Source organism: Oncorhynchus mykiss, chromosome 27 (assembly GCF_057628025.1).
Source record: "Oncorhynchus mykiss isolate SJ-2025 chromosome 27, ASM5762802v1, whole genome shotgun sequence".
Taxonomy (NCBI): domain Eukaryota; kingdom Metazoa; phylum Chordata; class Actinopteri; order Salmoniformes; family Salmonidae; genus Oncorhynchus; species Oncorhynchus mykiss.
In genome coordinates this window covers 50,412,664-50,432,368 of record NC_143048.1, presented here as the reverse complement: position 1 = coordinate 50,432,368, position 19,705 = coordinate 50,412,664, and the positions used below count along the sequence as shown (strand labels likewise).

General features: G+C 49.9%; 1 protein-coding gene across 1 annotated transcript in view; it reads left to right on the top strand.

Annotated features, from left to right (window-relative positions):
* cep126 (centrosomal protein 126) overlaps positions 1-19,705 on the top strand; it is a 227,185-nt gene that overhangs the window by 10,704 nt on the left and 196,776 nt on the right. Inside the window, exons 6-7 of the mRNA XM_036965485.2 lie at positions 1,929-4,275; positions 9,906-10,034. Coding sequence (XP_036821380.2) covers positions 1,929-4,275; positions 9,906-10,034 — 2,476 coding nt within the window. The remainder of the gene's footprint in view (positions 1-1,928; positions 4,276-9,905; positions 10,035-19,705) is intronic.

The window sequence follows — 19,705 nt, the reverse complement described above, 5'->3', positions numbered from 1 at the left end:
CTCACATAGGTATTCCTCTTGTCCAGATGGGTTAGGGCATTGTGCAGTGTGGTTGAGATTGCATCGTCTGTGGACCTATTTGGGCGGTAAGCAAATTGGAGTGGGTCTAGGGTGTCAGGTAGGGTGGAGGTGATATGGTCCTTGACTAGTCTCTCAAAGCACTTCATGATGACGGAAGTGAGTGCTACGGGGTGGTAGTCGTTTAGCTCAGTTACCTTAGCTTTCTTGGGAACAGGAACAATGGTGTTCCTCTTGAAGCATGTGGGAACAACAGACTGGGATAGGGAGAGATTGAATATGTCCGTAAACACACCAGCCAGCTGGTCTGCGCATGCTCTGAGGGCGCGGCTGGGGATGCCGTCTGGGCCTGCAGCCTTGCGAGGGTTGACACGTTTAAATGTTTTCCTCACGTCGGCTGCAGTGAAGGAGAGTCCGCATGTTTTAGTTGCGGGCCGTGTCAGTGGCACTGTATTGTCCTCAAAGCGGGCAAAAAAGTTATTTAGTCTGCCTGGGAGCAAGACATCCTGGTCCGGCTTTCTTTTTGTAATCCGTGATTGACTGTAGACCCTGCCACATACCTCTTGTGTCTGAGCCGTTGAATTGCGACTCTACTTTGTCTCTATACTGACGCTTAGCTTGTTTGATTGCCTTGCTGAGGGAATAGCTACACTTTTTTTGTTTGTATTCGGTCATGTTTCTGGTCACCTTGCCCTGATTAAAAGCAGTGGTTTGGGCTTTCAGTTTCACACGAATGCTGCCATCAATCCACGGTTTCTGGTTTGGGAATGTTTTATAGTCGGCATTCCAATTTATCAATGTTCAATGATCTTCGATGGGGTTGAGGTCAGGGCTCTGTGCAGGCCAGTCCAGTTCTTCCACACCAGTCTCCGCAAACCATTTCTGTATGGACCTCGCTTTGTGCACGGGGGCATTGTCATGCTGAATCAGGAAAGGGCCTTCCCCAAACTGTTGCCACAAAGTTGGAAGCTGTAGCTTTACGATGTCCCTTCACTGGAACTAAGGGGCCTAGCCCCAACCATGAAAAACAGCCCCAGATCATTATTCCTCCTCCACCAAACTTTACAGTTGACACTATGCATTCGGGCAGGTAGCGTTCTCCTGGCTTCTGCCAAAAAGATTTGTTCCTTCGGACTGCCGGATGGTGAAGCGTGATTCATCACTCCAGAGAACGTGTTTCCACTGCTCCAGAGTCAAATGGCGGCACACTTTTACACTCCAGCCGACACTTTGGCATTGTGCATGGTTATCTTAGGCTTGTGTGCGGCTGCTCGGCCATGGAAACCCATTTCATGAAGCTCCCTAACGAACAGTTGTTGTTCTAACGTTTCTTCCAGAGCCAGTTTGAAACTCGGGGATAGATGATTTTCACGCGCTTCAGCACTCAGCGGTCCCGCACTTTGAGCTTGTGTGGTCTACCACTTTCCGGCTGAGCCGTTGTTGCTCCTAGACATTTCCACTTCACAATAGCAGCACTTACAGTTGAACGGGGGGCAGCTCTAGCAGGGCAGACATTAGACGAACTGACTTGTTGGAAAGGTAGCATCCTAGATTGCATGGCTGTGTGCTCGATTTTATACACCCGTCAGCAACGGGTGTAGCTGAAATAGCCAAATCCACTAGTTTGAAGGGGTGTCCACATACCTTTGTGTATATATAGTGTAGCTATGCACATTATTAAGGATATCTATCATACCGTCATGACATGCATCACTTGTTGAATAATACATCTCTTCTGTTGTTGAATTAATACATCTCCGAGGAACTCATTGAAAATAAGTGTTTTTATGCTTTCATGGGTAATCCTCTGGGGTTCTTTATACTTTTTAAAATAGTATTTTTATCTGTATGAATTGTTTTACCCAAATATCCATGAATCAACCAACACAACTATCTCTTCTGTATTCCAGCATCATAATGTGACTCAGTCAGAGAGCCTGTCCAGTCTGGATAGCTTGGAAATGGAGGACGGCTTAAACCACAACAACACAGTACAGAGAGTCCACAGCTCTTGGTTAGATCACCAGAAACACCCCAATGGTCCAACCAACTTGTCCCTTTGTCCATCAACAAAGAGTTTCCTAAGTGGTAACCTCCTACTCCAACAGGGCAAAGTTGATGCTAGCCCTCAGCCCCCCAGACCAAGGCAGACAGAGGAGTCTGTCGAAGATTGTAACAGCAGACTGCACCAGCTCTCTCAGGCCACTGGGTGGCAGAGTTGTACAGACCAATCATCATCACAGAGTAACACTATAACCCAGTCCCCACTCCTCAGTGTCAGTCACCACAGCATGCTAACTGTGAGTGGGATTATAGATACATCCTCAATACGTTCAGATAACGGTGACCAACACTCTCAGGAGAGGAAAAGTAATCTGAGGGGGGACCACAGAGTCTCGGGGGTCGTAGCGTGCTCCAAGGCTTCTACCCCAGACAGAACGCTGCTAGAGTTCACCTCTTGTCTGATCCCAGAGGGAAAGTTAGAATTTAGGCAGCAGGTGAGAGACCCGGAGGACAAGTATTCCAAACAACCGTCGGCGACACAGGTCCTTCTGCCTGGGAAAACTTGCAGGCACAAAGACCTTCTGTGTGAAGCCCCCTCCTCAAACCCTGATCATATCCTCAGTTATAACACTAAAAGTAGCTCAGGGGTCCGAGAGGACACGGCCAACATTCAGCCAACAAAAAGCACACAACACCAGTCACATGGGAGCAAACCCAGTGTAGAAGATGCCATGAACGACCTCAACAAAGGGACCAACTCTGAGCCCAAAGCAAGGCCCAACTCTAAGCCCAAAGCAGGGTCCAACTCTGAGCCCAAAGCAAGGACCAACTCTGAGCCCAAAGCAAGGACCAACTCTGAGCCCAAAGCAAGGCCCAACTCTGAGCCCAATGCAGGGTCCAACTCTGAGCCCAAAGCCGAGAGGTCTAAGAACACAGACCCTCTCAGTCAGACATTGGGTCATTGTAATATCAGGTCTGACTTCCCTAAAGGCCTAAAGAGCCTGCAGGTGGAAATAACACCAACAACCCTCCCAGATACACCTCCATCTCCTCCACCTGTAGCTGTTGTCAGCACAGCCACAGATCATAAAGGCACTGAAGTCCGATGCATAAAGGGAATTCTTAAAAAACAATCAAAATACGGCGTGTCGGGAGGAAACGCTTGTTCTAGTATGTATAACGCCAGGCATTTAATATTCACCAAACAATTCACCATGTCCATCAGAGATAGTGTGGAACTGACCAGAAGGAAAGGCAAGGATGCAGACAAGATGATCAAAAAGAAGATACGCTGGTTGGACGAGGTAAATCTGGAGGAAGAGGAGGAGATGGAACGGAGTCCTATAACAAACAACAAGTGTGTTTCTGAGTATCCACTACCTCCACATAAACACTCAGCATCATCAGACCACCAACAGGGTCAGGGCCAGACGGTGGCCACCAACACCCCTCTGGCCTCCACCGGCTATCACTTTACCAAGCAGGCCTGGGCAGATGTCAGGGTCCAGGAGAGCAGGCTGCAGGGGCACCAGGGGATCCAGGAGAGAGGCCAGGAGGCCAGGGAGACAAGAGTGGAAGCCAGGGAGGTCAGGGTCCAGCGGGGGAGCAGTGGGAGAGCCGGGTGCCCCAGAGTCCCCAGGAGAGTGAGATCTGCCAGGGCAGGGATGGATCCTGTTTCGTCCCTCTCCAGAAAAGGCACGGTCATCAGACCCCAATCTGCTACGGAGGCCAGCAGCCACGTGGCCTGGGTGACCCACGGGAAGGTCATGGTGCCTCGTCCCCCGCCCCGCACTGAAACCATGGAACCAAAAACACACACAAGAGAGACGGATGCTGTAGTATCATACACCACCAAGACTCCTTACAACATGGATCACTCTAATGACACCACCAAGACTCCTTACAAAATGGATCCCACTAATCACACCACCAAGAGTCCTTACAACATGGATCAGTCTAACTCTGCTGCTACTAAAGCAGGGATTCCTGTAGATGAGGCTTTGTGCAATAATAACACCCTGGACAGCTTTGCCCCGTCCCAAACCCGTACACATGTCATTAGGGCAGATAGCAGCGTTATTTCCAACCCATCCAAGGCCACCCCCATGTCAGGCCAGCAGGACACCCAGGGAGAGGCTGCCAGATGGGGGCTTCTGTACCATGAGAATGGCCTCTGTCTGGACCGTACTCCCACAGACGAGGAGATCTCCCAGCTCTGGCATGGAGTCCGTAGTGCCTTAGCCACCAAGGACGGTAATGTACTGTACTGTAGATTGATCAGACTGTACGGTCCTCACGTCTCTAATACATGTGTTGTTGTCACCAGTTGAGAAGGACGTGTCGTGGAAATGACCACCAGGGACACCTGAAGTCAATATTAAATTAATCATTCTTTATTATCAGCAAGCTGGAGAGGTTCCAAAAAACGTAACGCTCCGGGGCGGCAGGGTAGCCTAGTGGTTAGAGCGTTGGACTAGTAACCGGAAGTAACCGGAAGGTAGCCTAGTGGTTAGAGCGTTGGACTAGTAACCGGAAGTAACCGGAAGGTAGCCTAGTGGTTAGAGCGTTGGACTAGTAACCGGAAGTAACCGGAAGGTAGCCTAGTGGTTAGAGCGTTGGACTAGTAACCGGAAGTAACCGGAAGGTAGCCTAGTGGTTAGAGCGTTGGACTAGTAACCGGAAGTAACCGGAAGGTTGCAAGCCGGAAGGTTGCAAGTGGTTAGAGAGTTGGACTAGTAAGCGTTGGACTAGTAACCGGAAGGTTGCAAGTTCAAACCCCCGGGCTGACAAGGTACAAATCTGTCGTTCTGCCCCTGAACAGGCAGTTAACCCACTGTTCCTAGGCCGTCATTGAATATAAGAATTTGTTCTTAACGGACTTGCCTAGTTAAATAAAGGTAAAATAAAAAATAAAGAAAGAAAATAGTACATGTCGGTCGGGAGCTCTGCCGAGGCAGTCCCGTTAGTTCTCTCATATACTGCTTACACAGTAAGTAATATACACAGTATTTTTGCATGATTTAGCTTAATCATTATTCATAATTAATTCATCATTAACATTTGGTTCATGCATGTGACAGACCAATACCTCACAAGGCTTCTTCTCTCCAAGCTGAGACCTTGTTACTGAGACACCCCTTTCGTTTCTCAAAACAATGTTCTGGGCATACTGCCAAATTGCTTCTACTGATTGTGAGGATTCCTCCCAGGCATGATCAATCAGTCACTTGCGTGAACCCAGTGGAATTGGTTATTAGAAAAGCACAAACATTAAATGTTCCTTCACAGACATGAATGTGCATATCAGTCAAATTAGATTAACTTTATCACATTTAGCTTGTTGTGTAGTTTGAGATTTCATGTTTTACGGCATAGTAGGGATGTGCATCTTTCCTTTCATGAACAATTCGATACGCGTCTGGTACGATACAGGAACCATACAGCCAAGTTCCAGCCAAGACAGCAGCTACTCTTCCTGGGGTTTATTATGGATCCCCATTAGTTCCTACCAAGACAGCAGCTACTCTTCCTGGGGTTTATTATGGATCCCCATTAGTTCCTACCAAGACAGCAGCTACTCTTCTTGGGGTCCAGCTAAATTAAGGCAGTAATACAATTTAAAAACATTACAACAAATTCAGGCCCCTATTCTGCTACCACATATCTACAACACGAAATCCACGTGTACGCGTGAGTATGGTGCGTATATTATCATATGTATGCATGTGTCAGTGCCTGTGTTTGTGTTGCTTCACATTCCCCGCAGTAGCATAGTATTTTTGTATCTGTTTTTTTAAAATCAAATGTTACTGTTAGCAAAAATTACTTGATGTGGAATAGAGTTCCATGTAGTCATGGCTCTATGCAGTACTGTGCACCTCCAATAGTCTGTTCTGGACTTGGGGACTGTGAAGAGACCCCTGGTGGCATGTCTAATGGGGTATGCATGGGTGTCTGATCTGTGTGCCAGTAGTTTAGACAGACAGCTCGGTGCATTCAACATGTCAATACCTCTCATAAATACAAGCAGTGATAAAGTCAATCTCTCCTTCACTTTGAGCCAGGAGAGATTGACATGCATATTATTAATATTAGCTCTCTGTGTTCATCCAAGGACCAGCCGTGCTGCCCTGTTCTGAGGCAATTGCAATTTTCCTCTTTGTGGCACCTGACCACACCACTGAACAGTAGTCCAGGTGTGACAAAACTAGGGCCTGTAGGACCTGCCTTGTTGATAGTGTTGTTAAGAAGGTAGAAACTAGGGCCTGTAGGACCTGCCTTGTTGATAGTGTTGTTAAGAAGGTAGAGCATCGCTTTATTATAGACAGACTTCTCCCCATCTTAGCTACTGTTGTATCAATATGTTTTGACCATGACAGTTTACCATCCAGAGTTACTCCAAGCAGTTTAGTCACCTCAACTTGCTCAATTTCCACATCATTCATTACAATATTTAGTTGAGGTTTAGTGAATGATTTGTCCCAAATACAGTGCTTTTAATATTTACAACTAACTTATTCCTTGCCTCCCAGTCTGAAACTAACTGCAGCTATTTGTTAAGTGTTGCAGTCATTTCAGCCGCTGTAGTAGCTGTCGTGTATAGTGTTGAGTCATCCGCATACTCAAAGCCAGTGGCATGTAGTTAGTAAAGATTGAAAAAAGTAATGGGCCTAGACAGCTGCCCTGGGGAATTCCTGATTTCTACCTGGATTATGTTTGAGAGGCTTCCATTAAAGAACACTCTCTGTGTTCTGTTAGACAGGTAACTCTTTATCCACATTATAGCAGGGGGTGTAAAGCCAAAACACATATGTTTTTCCAGCAGCAGACTATGATCGATAATGTCAAAAGACACACTGAAGTCTAACAAAACTGCCCCCACAATCTTTTTATCATCAATTTCTCTCAGCCAATCATCAGTAATTTGTGTAAGTGCTGTACTTGTTGAATGTCCTTCTCTATAAGCATGCTGAAAGTCTGTCAATTTGTTTACTGTAAAATAGCATTGTATCTGGTCAACAACAAAAAATTCTCCCGACAGTGTACTAAGTGTTGGTAACAGGCTGATTGGTCGGCTATTTGAGCCAGTAAAGGGGGCTTTACTATTCTTAGGTAGAGGAATGACTTCAGCTTCCCTTCAGACCTGAGGGAACACACTTTCTAGTAGGCTTAGATTGAAGATATGGCAATATCGTTCGCTATTATCCTTAGTTATTTTCCAACCATGTTGTCAGACCCCAGTGGCTTGTCATTGTTGATAGACAACAATAATGTTTCACCTCTTCCACACTCACTTTACGGAATTAAAAATGACAATGCTTCTCTTTCATAATTTGATCAGTTATATTTGGATGTGTAGTGTCAGCATTTGTTGCTGGCATGTCATGCCTCAGTTTGCTAATCTTACCAATGAAAAAAACAGTAAGTAATTGGCAATATCAGTTGGTTTTGTGATGAATGAGCCTTTTGATTCAATGAATGATGGAGCTGAGTTTGATTTTTTCCCAAAATGTAATTTAAGGTGCTCCACCGTCTGGTTGCTCCTCATTACATACCACAGACCAGCAGCGTCTGGTTGCTCCTCATTACACACCACAGACCAGCAGCGTCTGGTTGCTCCTCATTACACACCACAGACCAGCAGCATCTGGTTGCTCCTCATTACACACCACTGACCAGCAGTGTCTGGTTGCTCCTCATTACACACCACAGACCAGCAGTGTCTGGTTGCTCCTCATTACACACCGCAGACCCAGCAGCGTCTGGTTGCTCCTCATTACACACCACAGACCAGCAGCGTCTGGTTGCTCCTCATTACATACCACAGACCAGCAGCGTCTGGTTGCTCCTCATTACACGACACAGACCAGCAGCGTCTGGTTGCTCCTCATTACACACCACGGACCAGCAGCGTCTGGTTGCTCCTCATTACACACCACTGACCAACAGCGTCTGGTTGCTCCTCATTCCACACCACAGACCCAGCAGCGTCTGGTTGCTCCTCATTACACACCACAGACCAGCAGCGTCTGGTTGCTCCTCATTACACACCACGGACCAGCAGCGTCTGGTTGCTCCTCATTACACACCACGGACCAGCAGCGTCTGGTTGCTCCTCATTACACACCACAGACCAGCAGCGTCTGGTTGCTCCTCATTACACACCACAGACCCAGCAGCGTCTGGTTGCTCCTCATTACACACCACAGACCAGCAGCGTCTGGTTGCTCCTCATTACACACCACAGACCAGCAGCGTCTGGTTGCTCCTCATTACACACCACAGACCAGCAGTGTCTGGTTGCTCCTCATTACACACCACAGACCCAGCAGCGTCTGGTTGCTCCTCATTACACACCACAGACCAGCAGTGTCTGGTTGCTCCTCATTACACACCACAGACCCAGCAGCATCTGGTTGCTCCTCATTACACACCACAGACCAGCAGTGTCTGGTTGCTCCTCATTACACACCACAGACCCAGCAACATCTGGTTGCTCGTCATTACACACCACAGACCAGCAGCGTCTGGTTGCTCCTTATTACACACCACAGACTAGCAGCGTCTGGTTGCTCCTCATTACACACCACAGACCAGCAGCGTCTGGTTGCTCCTCATTATACACCACAGACCAGCAGCATCTGGTTGCTCCTCATTACACACCACTGACCAGCAGTGTCTTGTTGCTCCTCATTACACACCACAGAACAGCAGTGTCTGGTTGCTCCTCATTACACACCACAGACCCAGCAGCGTCTGGTTGCTCCTCATTACACACCACAGACCAGCAGCGTCTGGTTGCTCCTCATTACACACCACAGACCAACAGATATTCTTTACATCTACAACATAGGAATTACTACAAAACTTATTGTATGACCTCTTATACACTATATTAGGCCCAGCCTGACCTCTTATACACTATATTAGGCCCAGCCTGACCTCTTATACACTATATTAGGCCTAGCCTGACCTCTTATACACTATATTAGGCCCAGCCTGACCTCTTATACACTATATTAGGCCTAGCCTGACCTCTTATACACTATATTAGGCCCAGCCTGACCTCTTATACACTATATTAGGCCCAGCCTGTCCTCTCATACACTATATTAGGCCCAGCCTTTGGAACGTTGGTAGATATGGCTACTATATTGTGATGGCTACATCTGATGGATCTGGATACTGCTTTTCAAACACATTTCTGCAGCATTAGTAAAGATGTCTTCAATTCAGATAAGGTATAACAAAATGAGTTAAAAACAACAGTGAACCATTGATTCCTGAAGTTTGAATTAGTTTTCTGACCAATGCATGCTTCATTTGGATCGGTTTAGGCTCTGATGCACTCACAGTTTATCCATTTGAACCGGGGGCCGACATGTAATGTTGAATCGTTCCATGGCATAGTAGGTAGTTATTTTTATTGTATGTGATTTATGACTGATGTCATCCACCTGCTTTTGGAAATATATTCATGGAAAGTACTGAGGACCCAGTGACCTAAAGCCTCCCCACTGAACTCACTGCACCTTGTGCTGTTGGCTAGTCCAACAGAAACCCTTTTGACGGGACAGTACTCTCTTTGTGTGGCTGCCAGTTTGTAACTTTGTTTGAGATTCTTTAGGTATGAAAACATTTCTTGGGAAAGCTTCTTCTTAAGTTGTATCGATACACTGTGTTTTCATTGCCCCCCCCCCCCCTGTACCACTCACCACCACATATGGGATCACTACACCGGTGAAATATATAATGGTGAAAATGTCCTTATTTTTGGGTCATGTTTTTGGGATAGTTTGGAGAGAAACTTCAGGTTTTTCATAACAGAATCTGGAGCAGGGAGGGAAACTAGGAACCTCTGACTTGCTGTTTTGTCTCTTTAGGTGACCCTATAACTGTCCTGCCTCAAGCACGTGCCAACCTGTCTCGCGTTACTATCAACGGGGACAGCCTGATCAACGGAGTTAAAGCCATCACCACGATGGGAGACTTCTTCCTCTCCCCAACCAATGGTAAGAAAGGTAAAAAAAGATTTAGCCTAGGTTGCGTCCCAAATTGCACCCTATTCCCTATTTTATGCACTACGTTACAGATTTATTTTAAAATGGATTAAATTCATGTTTTTCCTCATCAATCTACACACAATACCCCATAATGTCATCACAATACCCCATAATGTCATCACAATACCCCATAATGTCATCACAATACCCCATAATGACACCACAATACCCCATAATGTCATCACAATACCCCGTAATGTCATCACAATACCCCATAATGACACCACAATACCCCATAATGACATCACAATACCCCATAATGACATCACAATGCCCCATAATGACATCACAATACCCCATAATGACAAAGTGAAACCAGGTTTTTAGACATTTTTGCAAATGTATTAAAAATAAAAAACTGAAATACCCTTCGCTATGAGACTTGAAATTGAGCTCAGGTTCATCCTGTTTCCATTGATCATCCTTGATGTTTCTACAACTTGATTGGGGGGGATACCTAGTCAGTTGTACAACTGAATACAACTGAATGCATTGAACTCAAATGGGTCTTCCACATTTAACCCAAGCCCTCTGAATCAGAGAGGTGTGAGGACAGTACATGTCAGAGCAAAAACCAAGCCATGAGGTCGAAGGAATTGTCCGTAGAGCTCCGAGCCAGGATTGTATCGAGGCACAGATCTGGGGAAGGTTCCAAAAAATGTCCGTAGCATTGAAGGTCCCCAAGAACACAGTGGCCTCCATCATTCTTAAATGGAAGAAGATTGGAACCACCGAGACTCTTCCTAGAGCTGGCCGCCCGGACAAACTGAGCAATTGGGGGGAGAAGGGGCTTGGTCAGGGAGGTGACCAAGAACCTGATGGTTACTCTGACAGCGCTCTAGAGTTCCTCTGTGGAGATGGTAGAACCTTCCAGAAGGACAACCATCTCTGCAGCACTCCAGAAATCAGGCCTTTATGGTAGAGTGGCCAGACGGAAGACACTCCTCAGTAAAAATGCACATGACAGCCCTCTTGGCGTTTGCCAAAAGGCACCTTAAGACTCTCAGACCATGAGAAACAAGATTCTCTGGTCTGATGAAACCTTTGGCCTGAATACCAAGTGTCATGTTTGGAGGAAACCTGGCACAATCCCTACGGTGAAGCATGGTGGTGGCAGCATTATGCTGTGGGGACGTTTTTCAGTGGCAGGGACTGGGAGACTAGTCAGGATCAAGGGAAAGATGAACGGAGCCAAGTACAGAGAGATTCTTGATGAAAACCTGCTCCAGAGCGCACAGGATCTCCGACTGGGGCCAATGTTGAACTTCCAAAAGGACAATGCCCCTAAGCACACAGCCAAGACGATGCTGGAGCGGCTTCGGGACAAGTATCTGATGTCCTTCAGTGGCCCAGCCAGAGCCTAGACTTCAACCCGATTGAACATCTCTGGAGAGACCCGAAAATAACTTGAGAGGATCTGCAGAGAAGAATAGGAGAAACTCTCCAAATACAGGTGTGCCAAGCTTGTAGCATCATACCCAAGAAAACTCGAGGCTGTAATCGCTGCCAAAGGTGCCAAAAGTACTGAGTAAAGGGTCTGAATACTAAATGTGATATTTAATTGACTTTTTCTTGTTTTTTTCCCCAAAACATTTATACAAACCTTTTTTTGCTTCTTCATTATGGGGTATTTTGTTTAGATTGAGAAAAAAAAAAGAAAAAAATGTTTAATCCATTTTAGAATAAGTCTGTAACAAAATGTGAATAAAGTCAAGGAGTCTGAATACTTTCCGAATGCATAGGGAAGGGACGGGCAATTCCAGTCCTCGGGTGCCTGATTGGTGTCACACTTTTCCCACATCCCTAGCCAACACAGCTGATTTAAACTTATTTAAATCTAAACTGAAGATCATGATTAGTTAATTATTGTCGTCAGGTGTGTTAGCTGGGGCTGGGTTAAAACTGCCAGTCAAATGTATTAAAAAGCCCTTCGTACATCAGCTGATATCTCAAAGTGCTGTACAGAAACCCAGCCTAAAACCCCAAACAGCAAGCAATGCAGGTGTAGAAGCACGGTGGCTAGGAAAAACTCCCTAGAAAGGCCAAAACCTAGAGAAGAAACCTAGAGAGGAACCAGGCTATGAGGGGTGGCCAGTCCTCTTCTGGCTGTGCCGGGTGGAGATTATAACAGAACATGGCCAAGATGTTCAAACGTTCATAGATGACCAGCAGGGTTAAATAATAATAATAATAATCATCATCATCACAGTGGTTGTCGAGGGTGCAACAGATGTGACATCAATCAGTCCCCTGATGTAGGGAATAGGGTACCATCTGGCGTGACACCAACCAGTCCCCTGATGTAGGGAATAGGGTACCATCTGGCGTGACACCAACCAGTCCCCTGATGTAGGGAATAGGGTACCATCTGGCGTGACACCAATCAGTCCCCTGAGGACTGGAGGTGCCCCTGATGTAGGGAAAAGGGTACCATCTTGCGTGACACCAACCAGTCCCCTGATGTAGGGAATAGGGTACCATCTGGCGTGCCAACAATCAGTCCCCTGAGGATTGGAGATGCCCCTGATGTAGGGAATAGGGTACCATCTGGCGTGCCACCAACCAGTCCCCTGAGGACTGGAGGTGCCCCTGATGTAGGGAATAGGGTACCATCTGGCGTGCTACCAACCAGTCCCCTGATGTAGGGAATAGGGTACCATCTGGCGTGACACCAACCAGTCCCCTGATGTAGGGAATAGGGTACCATCTGGCGTGCCACCAATCAGTCCCCTGAGGACTGGAGGTGCCCCTGATGTAGGGAATAGGGTACCATCTGAGGTGACACCAATCAGTCCCCTGAGGACTGGAGGTGCCCCTGATGTAGGGAATAGGGTACCATCTGGCGTGACACCAACCAGTCCCCTGAGGACTGGAGGTGCCCCTGATGTCGGGAATAGGGTACCATCTGGCGTGACACCAACCAGTCCCCTGATGTAGGGAATAGGGTACAACTGGCGTGACACCAATCAGTCCCCTGATGACTGGAGGTGCCCCTGATGTAGGGAATAGGGTACCATCTGGCGTGCCACCAACCAGTCCCCTGAGGACTGGAGGTGCCCCTGATGTAGGGAATAGGGTACCATCTGGCGTGACACCAACCAGTCCCCTGAGGACTGGAGGTGCCCCTGATGTAGGGAATAGGGTACCATCTGGCTTGCCACCAACCAGTCCCCTGAGGACTGGAGGTGCCCCTGATGTAGGGAATAGGGTACCATCTGGCGTGACACCAACCAGTCCCCTGATGTAGGGAATAGGGTACCATCTGGCGTGACACCAATCAGTCCCCTGAGGACTGGAGGTGCCCCTGATGTAGGGAATAGGGTACCATCTGGCGTGACACCAACCAGTCCCCTGATGTAGGGAATAGGGTACCATCTGGCGTGACACCAATCAGTCCCCTGAGGACTGGAGGTGCCCCTGATGTAGGGAAAAGGGTACCATCTGGCGTGACACCAACCAGTCCCCTGATATAGGGAATAGGGTACCATCTGGCGTGCCAACAATCAGTCCCCTGAGGACTGGAGGTGCCCCTGATGTAGGGAATAGGGTACCATCTGGCGTGACACCAACCAGTCCCCTGATGTAGGGAATAGGGTACCATCTGGCGTGACACCAACCAGTCCCCTGATGTAGGGAATAGGGTACCATCTGGCGTGACACCAATCAGTCCCCTGAGGACTGGAGGTGCCCCTGATGTAGGGAATAGGGTACCATCTGGCGTGACACCAATCAGTCCCCTGAGGACTGGAGGTGCCCCTGATGTAGGGAATAGGGTACCATCTGGCGTGCCACCAATCAGTCCCCTGATGACTGGAGGTGCCCCTGATGTAGGGAATAGGGTACCATCTGGCGTGACACCAACCAGTCCCCTGATGTAGGGAATAGGGTACCATCTGGCGTGACACCAACCAGTCCCCTGATGTAGGGAATAGGGTACCATCTGGCGTGCCACCAATCAGTCCCCTGAGGACTGGAGGTGCCCCTGATGTAGGGAATAGGGTACCATCTGAGGTGACACCAATCAATCCCCTGAGGACTGGAGGTGCCCCTGATGTAGGGAATAGGGTACCATCTGGCGTGACACCAACCAGTCCCCTGAGGACTGGAGGTGCCCCTGATGTAGGGAATAGGGTACCATCTGAGGTGACACCAATCAGTCCCCTGAGGACTGGAGGTGCCCCTGATGTAGGGAATAGGGTACCATCTGGCGTGACACCAACCAGTCCCCTGATGTAGGGAATAGGGTACCATCTGGCGTGACACCAATCAGTCCCCTGAGGACTGGAGGTGCCCCTGATGTAGGGAAAAGGGTACCATCTGGCGTGACACCAACCAGTCCCCTGATGTAGGGAATAGGGTACCATCTGGCGTGACACCAACCAGTCCCCTGATGTAGGGAATAGGGTACCATCTGGCGTGACACCAATCAGTCCCCTGAGGACTGGAGGTGCCCCTGATGTAGGGAATAGGGTACCATCTGGCGTGCCACCAACCAGTCCCCTGATGACTGGAGGTGCCCCTGATGTAGGGAATAGGGTACCATCTGGCGTGACACCAATCAGTCCCCTGAGGACTGGAGGTGCCCCTGATGTAGGGAATAGGGTACCATCTGGCGTGACACCAACCAGTCCCCTGATGTAGGGAATAGGGTACCATCTGGCGTGACACCAACCAGTCCCCTGATGTAGGGAATAGGGTACCATCTGGCGTGACACCAACCAGTCCCCTGATGTAGGGAATAGGGTACCATCTGGCGTGACACCAACCCCTGATGCCCCTGATGTAGGGAATAGGGTACCATCTGGCGTGACACCAATCAGTCCCCTGAGGACTGGAGGTGCCCCTGATGTAGGGAAAAGGGTACCATCTTGCGTGACACCAACCAGTCCCCTGATGTAGGGAATAGGGTACCATCTGGCGTGCCAACAATCAGTCCCCTGAGGATTGGAGATGCCCCTGATGTAGGGAATAGGGTACCATCTGGCGTGCCACCAACCAGTCCCCTGAGGACTGGAGGTGCCCCTGATGTAGGGAATAGGGTACCATCTGGCGTGCTACCAACCAGTCCCCTGATGTAGGGAATAGGGTACCATCTGGCGTGACACCAACCAGTCCCCTGATGTAGGGAATAGGGTACCATCTGGCGTGCCACCAATCAGTCCCCTGAGGACTGGAGGTGCCCCTGATGTAGGGAATAGGGTACCATCTGAGGTGACACCAATCAGTCCCCTGATGTAGGGAATAGGGTACCATCTGGCGTGACACCAACCCCTGATGCCCCTGATGTAGGGAATAGGGTACCATCTGGCGTGACACCAATCAGTCCCCTGAGGACTGGAGGTGCCCCTGATGTAGGGAAAAGGGTACCATCTTGCGTGACACCAACCAGTCCCCTGATGTAGGGAATAGGGTACCATCTGGCGTGCCAACAATCAGTCCCCTGAGGATTGGAGATGCCCCTGATGTAGGGAATAGGGTACCATCTGGCGTGCCACCAACCAGTCCCCTGTGGACTGGAGGTGCCCCTGATGTAGGGAATAGGGTACCATCTGGCGTGCTACCAACCAGTCCCCTGATGTAGGGAATAGGGTACCATCTGGCGTGACACCAACCAGTCCCCTGATGTAGGGAATAGGGTACCATCTGGCGTGCCACCAATCAGTCCCCTGAGGACTGGAGGTGCCCCTGATGTAGGGAATAGGGTACCATCTGAGGTGACACCAATCAGTCCCCTGAGGACTGGAGGTGCCCCTGATGTAGGGAATAGGGTACCATCTGGCGTGACACCAACCAGTCCCCTGATGTAGGGAATAGGGTACATCTGGCGTGACACCAATCAGTCCCCTGATGACTGGAGGTGCCCCTGATGTAGGGAATAGGGTACCATCTGGCGTGCCACCAACCAGTCCCCTGAGGACTGGAGGTGCCCCTGATGTAGGGAATAGGGTACCATCTGGAGTGACACCAACCAGTCCCCTGAGGACTGGAGGTGCCCCTGATGTAGGGAATAGGGTACCATCTGGCTTGCCACCAACCAGTCCCCTGAGGACTGGAGGTGCCCCTGATGTAGGGAATAGGGTACCATCTGGCGTGACACCAACCAGTCCCCTGATGTAGGGAATAGGGTACCATCTGGCGTGACACCAATCAGTCCCCTGAGGACTGGAGGTGCCCCTGATGTAGGGAATAGGGTACCATCTGGCGTGACACCAACCAGTCCCCTGATGTAGGGAATAGGGTACCATCTGGCATGACACCAATCAGTCCCCTGAGGACTGGAGGTGCCCCTGATGTAGGGAAAAGGGTACCATCTGGCGTGACACCAACCAGTCCCCTGATATAGGGAATAGGGTACCATCTGGCGTGCCAACAATCAGTCCCCTGAGGACTGGAGGTGCCCCTGATGTAGGGAATAGGGTACCATCTGGCGTGACACCAACCAGTCCCCTGATGTAGGGAATAGGGTACCATCTGGCGTGACACCAACCAGTCCCCTGATGTAGGGAATAGGGTACCATCTGGCGTGACACCAATCAGTCCCCTGAGGACTGGAGGTGCCCCTGATGTAGGGAATAGGGTACCATCTGGCGTGACACCAATCAGTCCCCTGAGGACTGGAGGTGCCCCTGATGTAGGGAATAGGGTACCATCTGGCGTGCCACCAATCAGTCCCCTGATGACTGGAGGTGCCCCTGATGTATGGACTAGGGTACCATCTGGCGTGACACCAACCAGTCCCCTGATGTAGGGAATAGGGTACCATCTGGCGTGACACCAACCAGTCCCCTGATGTAGGGAATAGGGTACCATCTGGCGTGCCACCAATCAGTCCCCTGAGGACTGGAGGTGCCCCTGATGTAGGGAATAGGGTACCATCTGAGGTGACACCAATCAGTCCCCTGAGGACTGGAGGTGCCCCTGATGTAGGGAATAGGGTACCATCTGGCGTGACACCAACCAGTCCCCTGAGGACTGGAGGTGCCCCTGATGTAGGGAATAGGGTACCATCTGGCGTGACACCAATCAGTCCCCTGAGGACTGGAGGTGCCCCTGATGTAGGGAATAGGGTACCATCTGGCGTGACACCAACCAGTCCCCTGATGTAGGGAATAGGGTACCATCTGGCGTGACACCAATCAGTCCCCTGGGGACTGGAGGTGCCCCTGATGTAGGGAAAAGGGTACCATCTGGCGTGACACCAACCAGTCCCCTGATGTAGGGAATAGGGTACCATCTGGCGTGACACCAACCAGTCCCCTGATGTAGGGAATAGGGTACCATCTGGCGTGACACCAATCAGTCCCCTGAGGACTGGAGGTGCCCCTGATGTAGGGAATAGGGTACCATCTGGCGTGACACCAATCAGTCCCCTGAGGACTGGAGGTGCCCCTGATGTAGGGAATAGGGTACCATCTGGCGTGACACCAATCAGTCCCCTGAGGACTGGAGGTGCCCCTGATTTAGGGAATAGGGTACCATCTGGCGTGCCACCAATCAGTCCCCTGAGGACTGGAGGTGCCCCTGATGTAGGGAATAGGGTACCATCTGGCGTGCCACCAACCAGTCCCCTGATGACTGGAGGTGCCCCTGATGTAGGGAATAGGGTACCATCTGGCATGACACCAACCAGTCCCCTGATGTAGGGAATAGGGTACCATCTGGCGTGACACCAATCAGTCCCCAGAGGAATGGAGGTGCCCCTGATGTAGGGAATAGGGTACCATCTGGCGTGACACCAACCAGTCCCCTGATGTAGGGAATAGGGTACCATCTGGCGTGACACCAATCAGTCCCCTGATGACTGGAGGTGCCCCTGATGTAGGGAATAGGGTACCATCTGGCGTGACACCAATCAGTCCCCTGATGACTGGAGGTGCCCCTGATGTAGGGAATAGGGTACCATCTGGCGTAAAACCAACTAGTCCCCTGATGTAGGGAATAGGGTACCATCTGGCGTGACACCAACCAGTCCCCTGATGTAGGGAATAGGGTACCATCTGGCGTGACACCAATCAGTCCCCTGAGGACTGGAGGTGCCCCTGATGTAGGGAATAGGGTACCATCTGGCGTGACACCAATCAGTCCCCTGAGAACTGGAGGTGCCCCTGATGTAGGGAATAGGGTACCATCTGGCGTGACACCAACCAGTCCCCTGATGTAGGGAATAGGGTACCATCTGGCGTGCCACCAACCAGTCCCCTGATGACTGGAGGTGCCCCTGATGTAGGGAATAGGGTACCATCTGGCGTGACACCAATCAGTCCCCTGAGGACTGGAGGTGCCCCTGATGTAGGGAATAGGGTACCATCTGGCGTGACACCAACCAGTCCCCTGATGTAGGGAATAGGGTACCATCTGGCGTGACACCAACCAGTCCCCTGATGACTGGAGGTGCCCCTGATGTAGGGAATAGGGTACCATCTGGCGTGACACCAACCAGTCCCCTGATGTAGGGAATAGGGTACCATCTGGCGTGACACCAATCAGTCCCCAGAGGAATGGAGGTGTCCCTGATGTAGGGAATAGGGTACCATCTGGCGTGACACCAACCAGTCCCCTGATGACTGGAGGTGCCCCTGATTTAGGGAATAGGGTACCATCTGGCTTGACACCAATCAGTCCCCTGAGGACTGGAGGTGCCCCTGATGTAGGAAATAGGGTACCATCTGGCGTGACACCAACCAGTCCCCTGATGTAGGGAATAGGGTACCATCTGGCGTGCCACCAACTAGTCCCCTGATGTAGGGAATAGGGTACCATCTGGCGTGACACCAACCAGTCCCCTGATGTAGGGAATAGGGTACCATCTGGCGTGCCACCAATCACTCCCCTGAAGACTGGAGGTGTCCCTGATGTAGGGAATAGGGTACCATCTGGCATGACACCAATCAGTCCCCTGATGTAGGGAATAGGATACCATCTGGCATGCAGCCTCGTAATATTATCTGTCTGTCAAAGAGCGCCATTTTGAAGTAAACTTGTGCAACACAACGTTCGATAAAAGGGAAATACTTTTTGTTGCAGCTTATCTTTTTAATAAACATGAGCCTTCTGTTGTAATATTAAATGTAGTGGGTGTAGCTTATATATGTGCTCTTACACACTTTCTACAAGTGTGTAATGAAAGTGTGTTTCTTGCCCCTGATGTAGGGAATAGGGTACCATCTGGCGTGACACCAACCAGTCCCCTGATGTAGGGAATAGGGTACCATCTGGCGTGACACCAATCAGTCCCCAGAGGAATGGAGGTGTCCCTGATGTAGGGAATAGGGTACCATCTGGCGTGACACCAACCAGTCCCCTGATGACTGGAGGTGCCCCTGATTTAGGGAATAGGGTACCATCTGGCTTGACACCAATCAGTCCCCTGAGGACTGGAGGTGCCCCTGATGTAGGAAATAGGGTACCATCTGGCGTGACACCAACCAGTCCCCTGATGTAGGGAATAGGGTACCATCTGGCGTGACACTAATCAGTCCCCTGATGACTGGAGGTGCCCCTGATGTAGGGAATAGGGTACCATCTGGCGTGACACCAATCAGTCCCGTGAGGACTGGAGGTGCCCCTGATGTAGGGAATAGGGTACCATCTGGCGTGACACCAACCAGTCCCCTGATGAC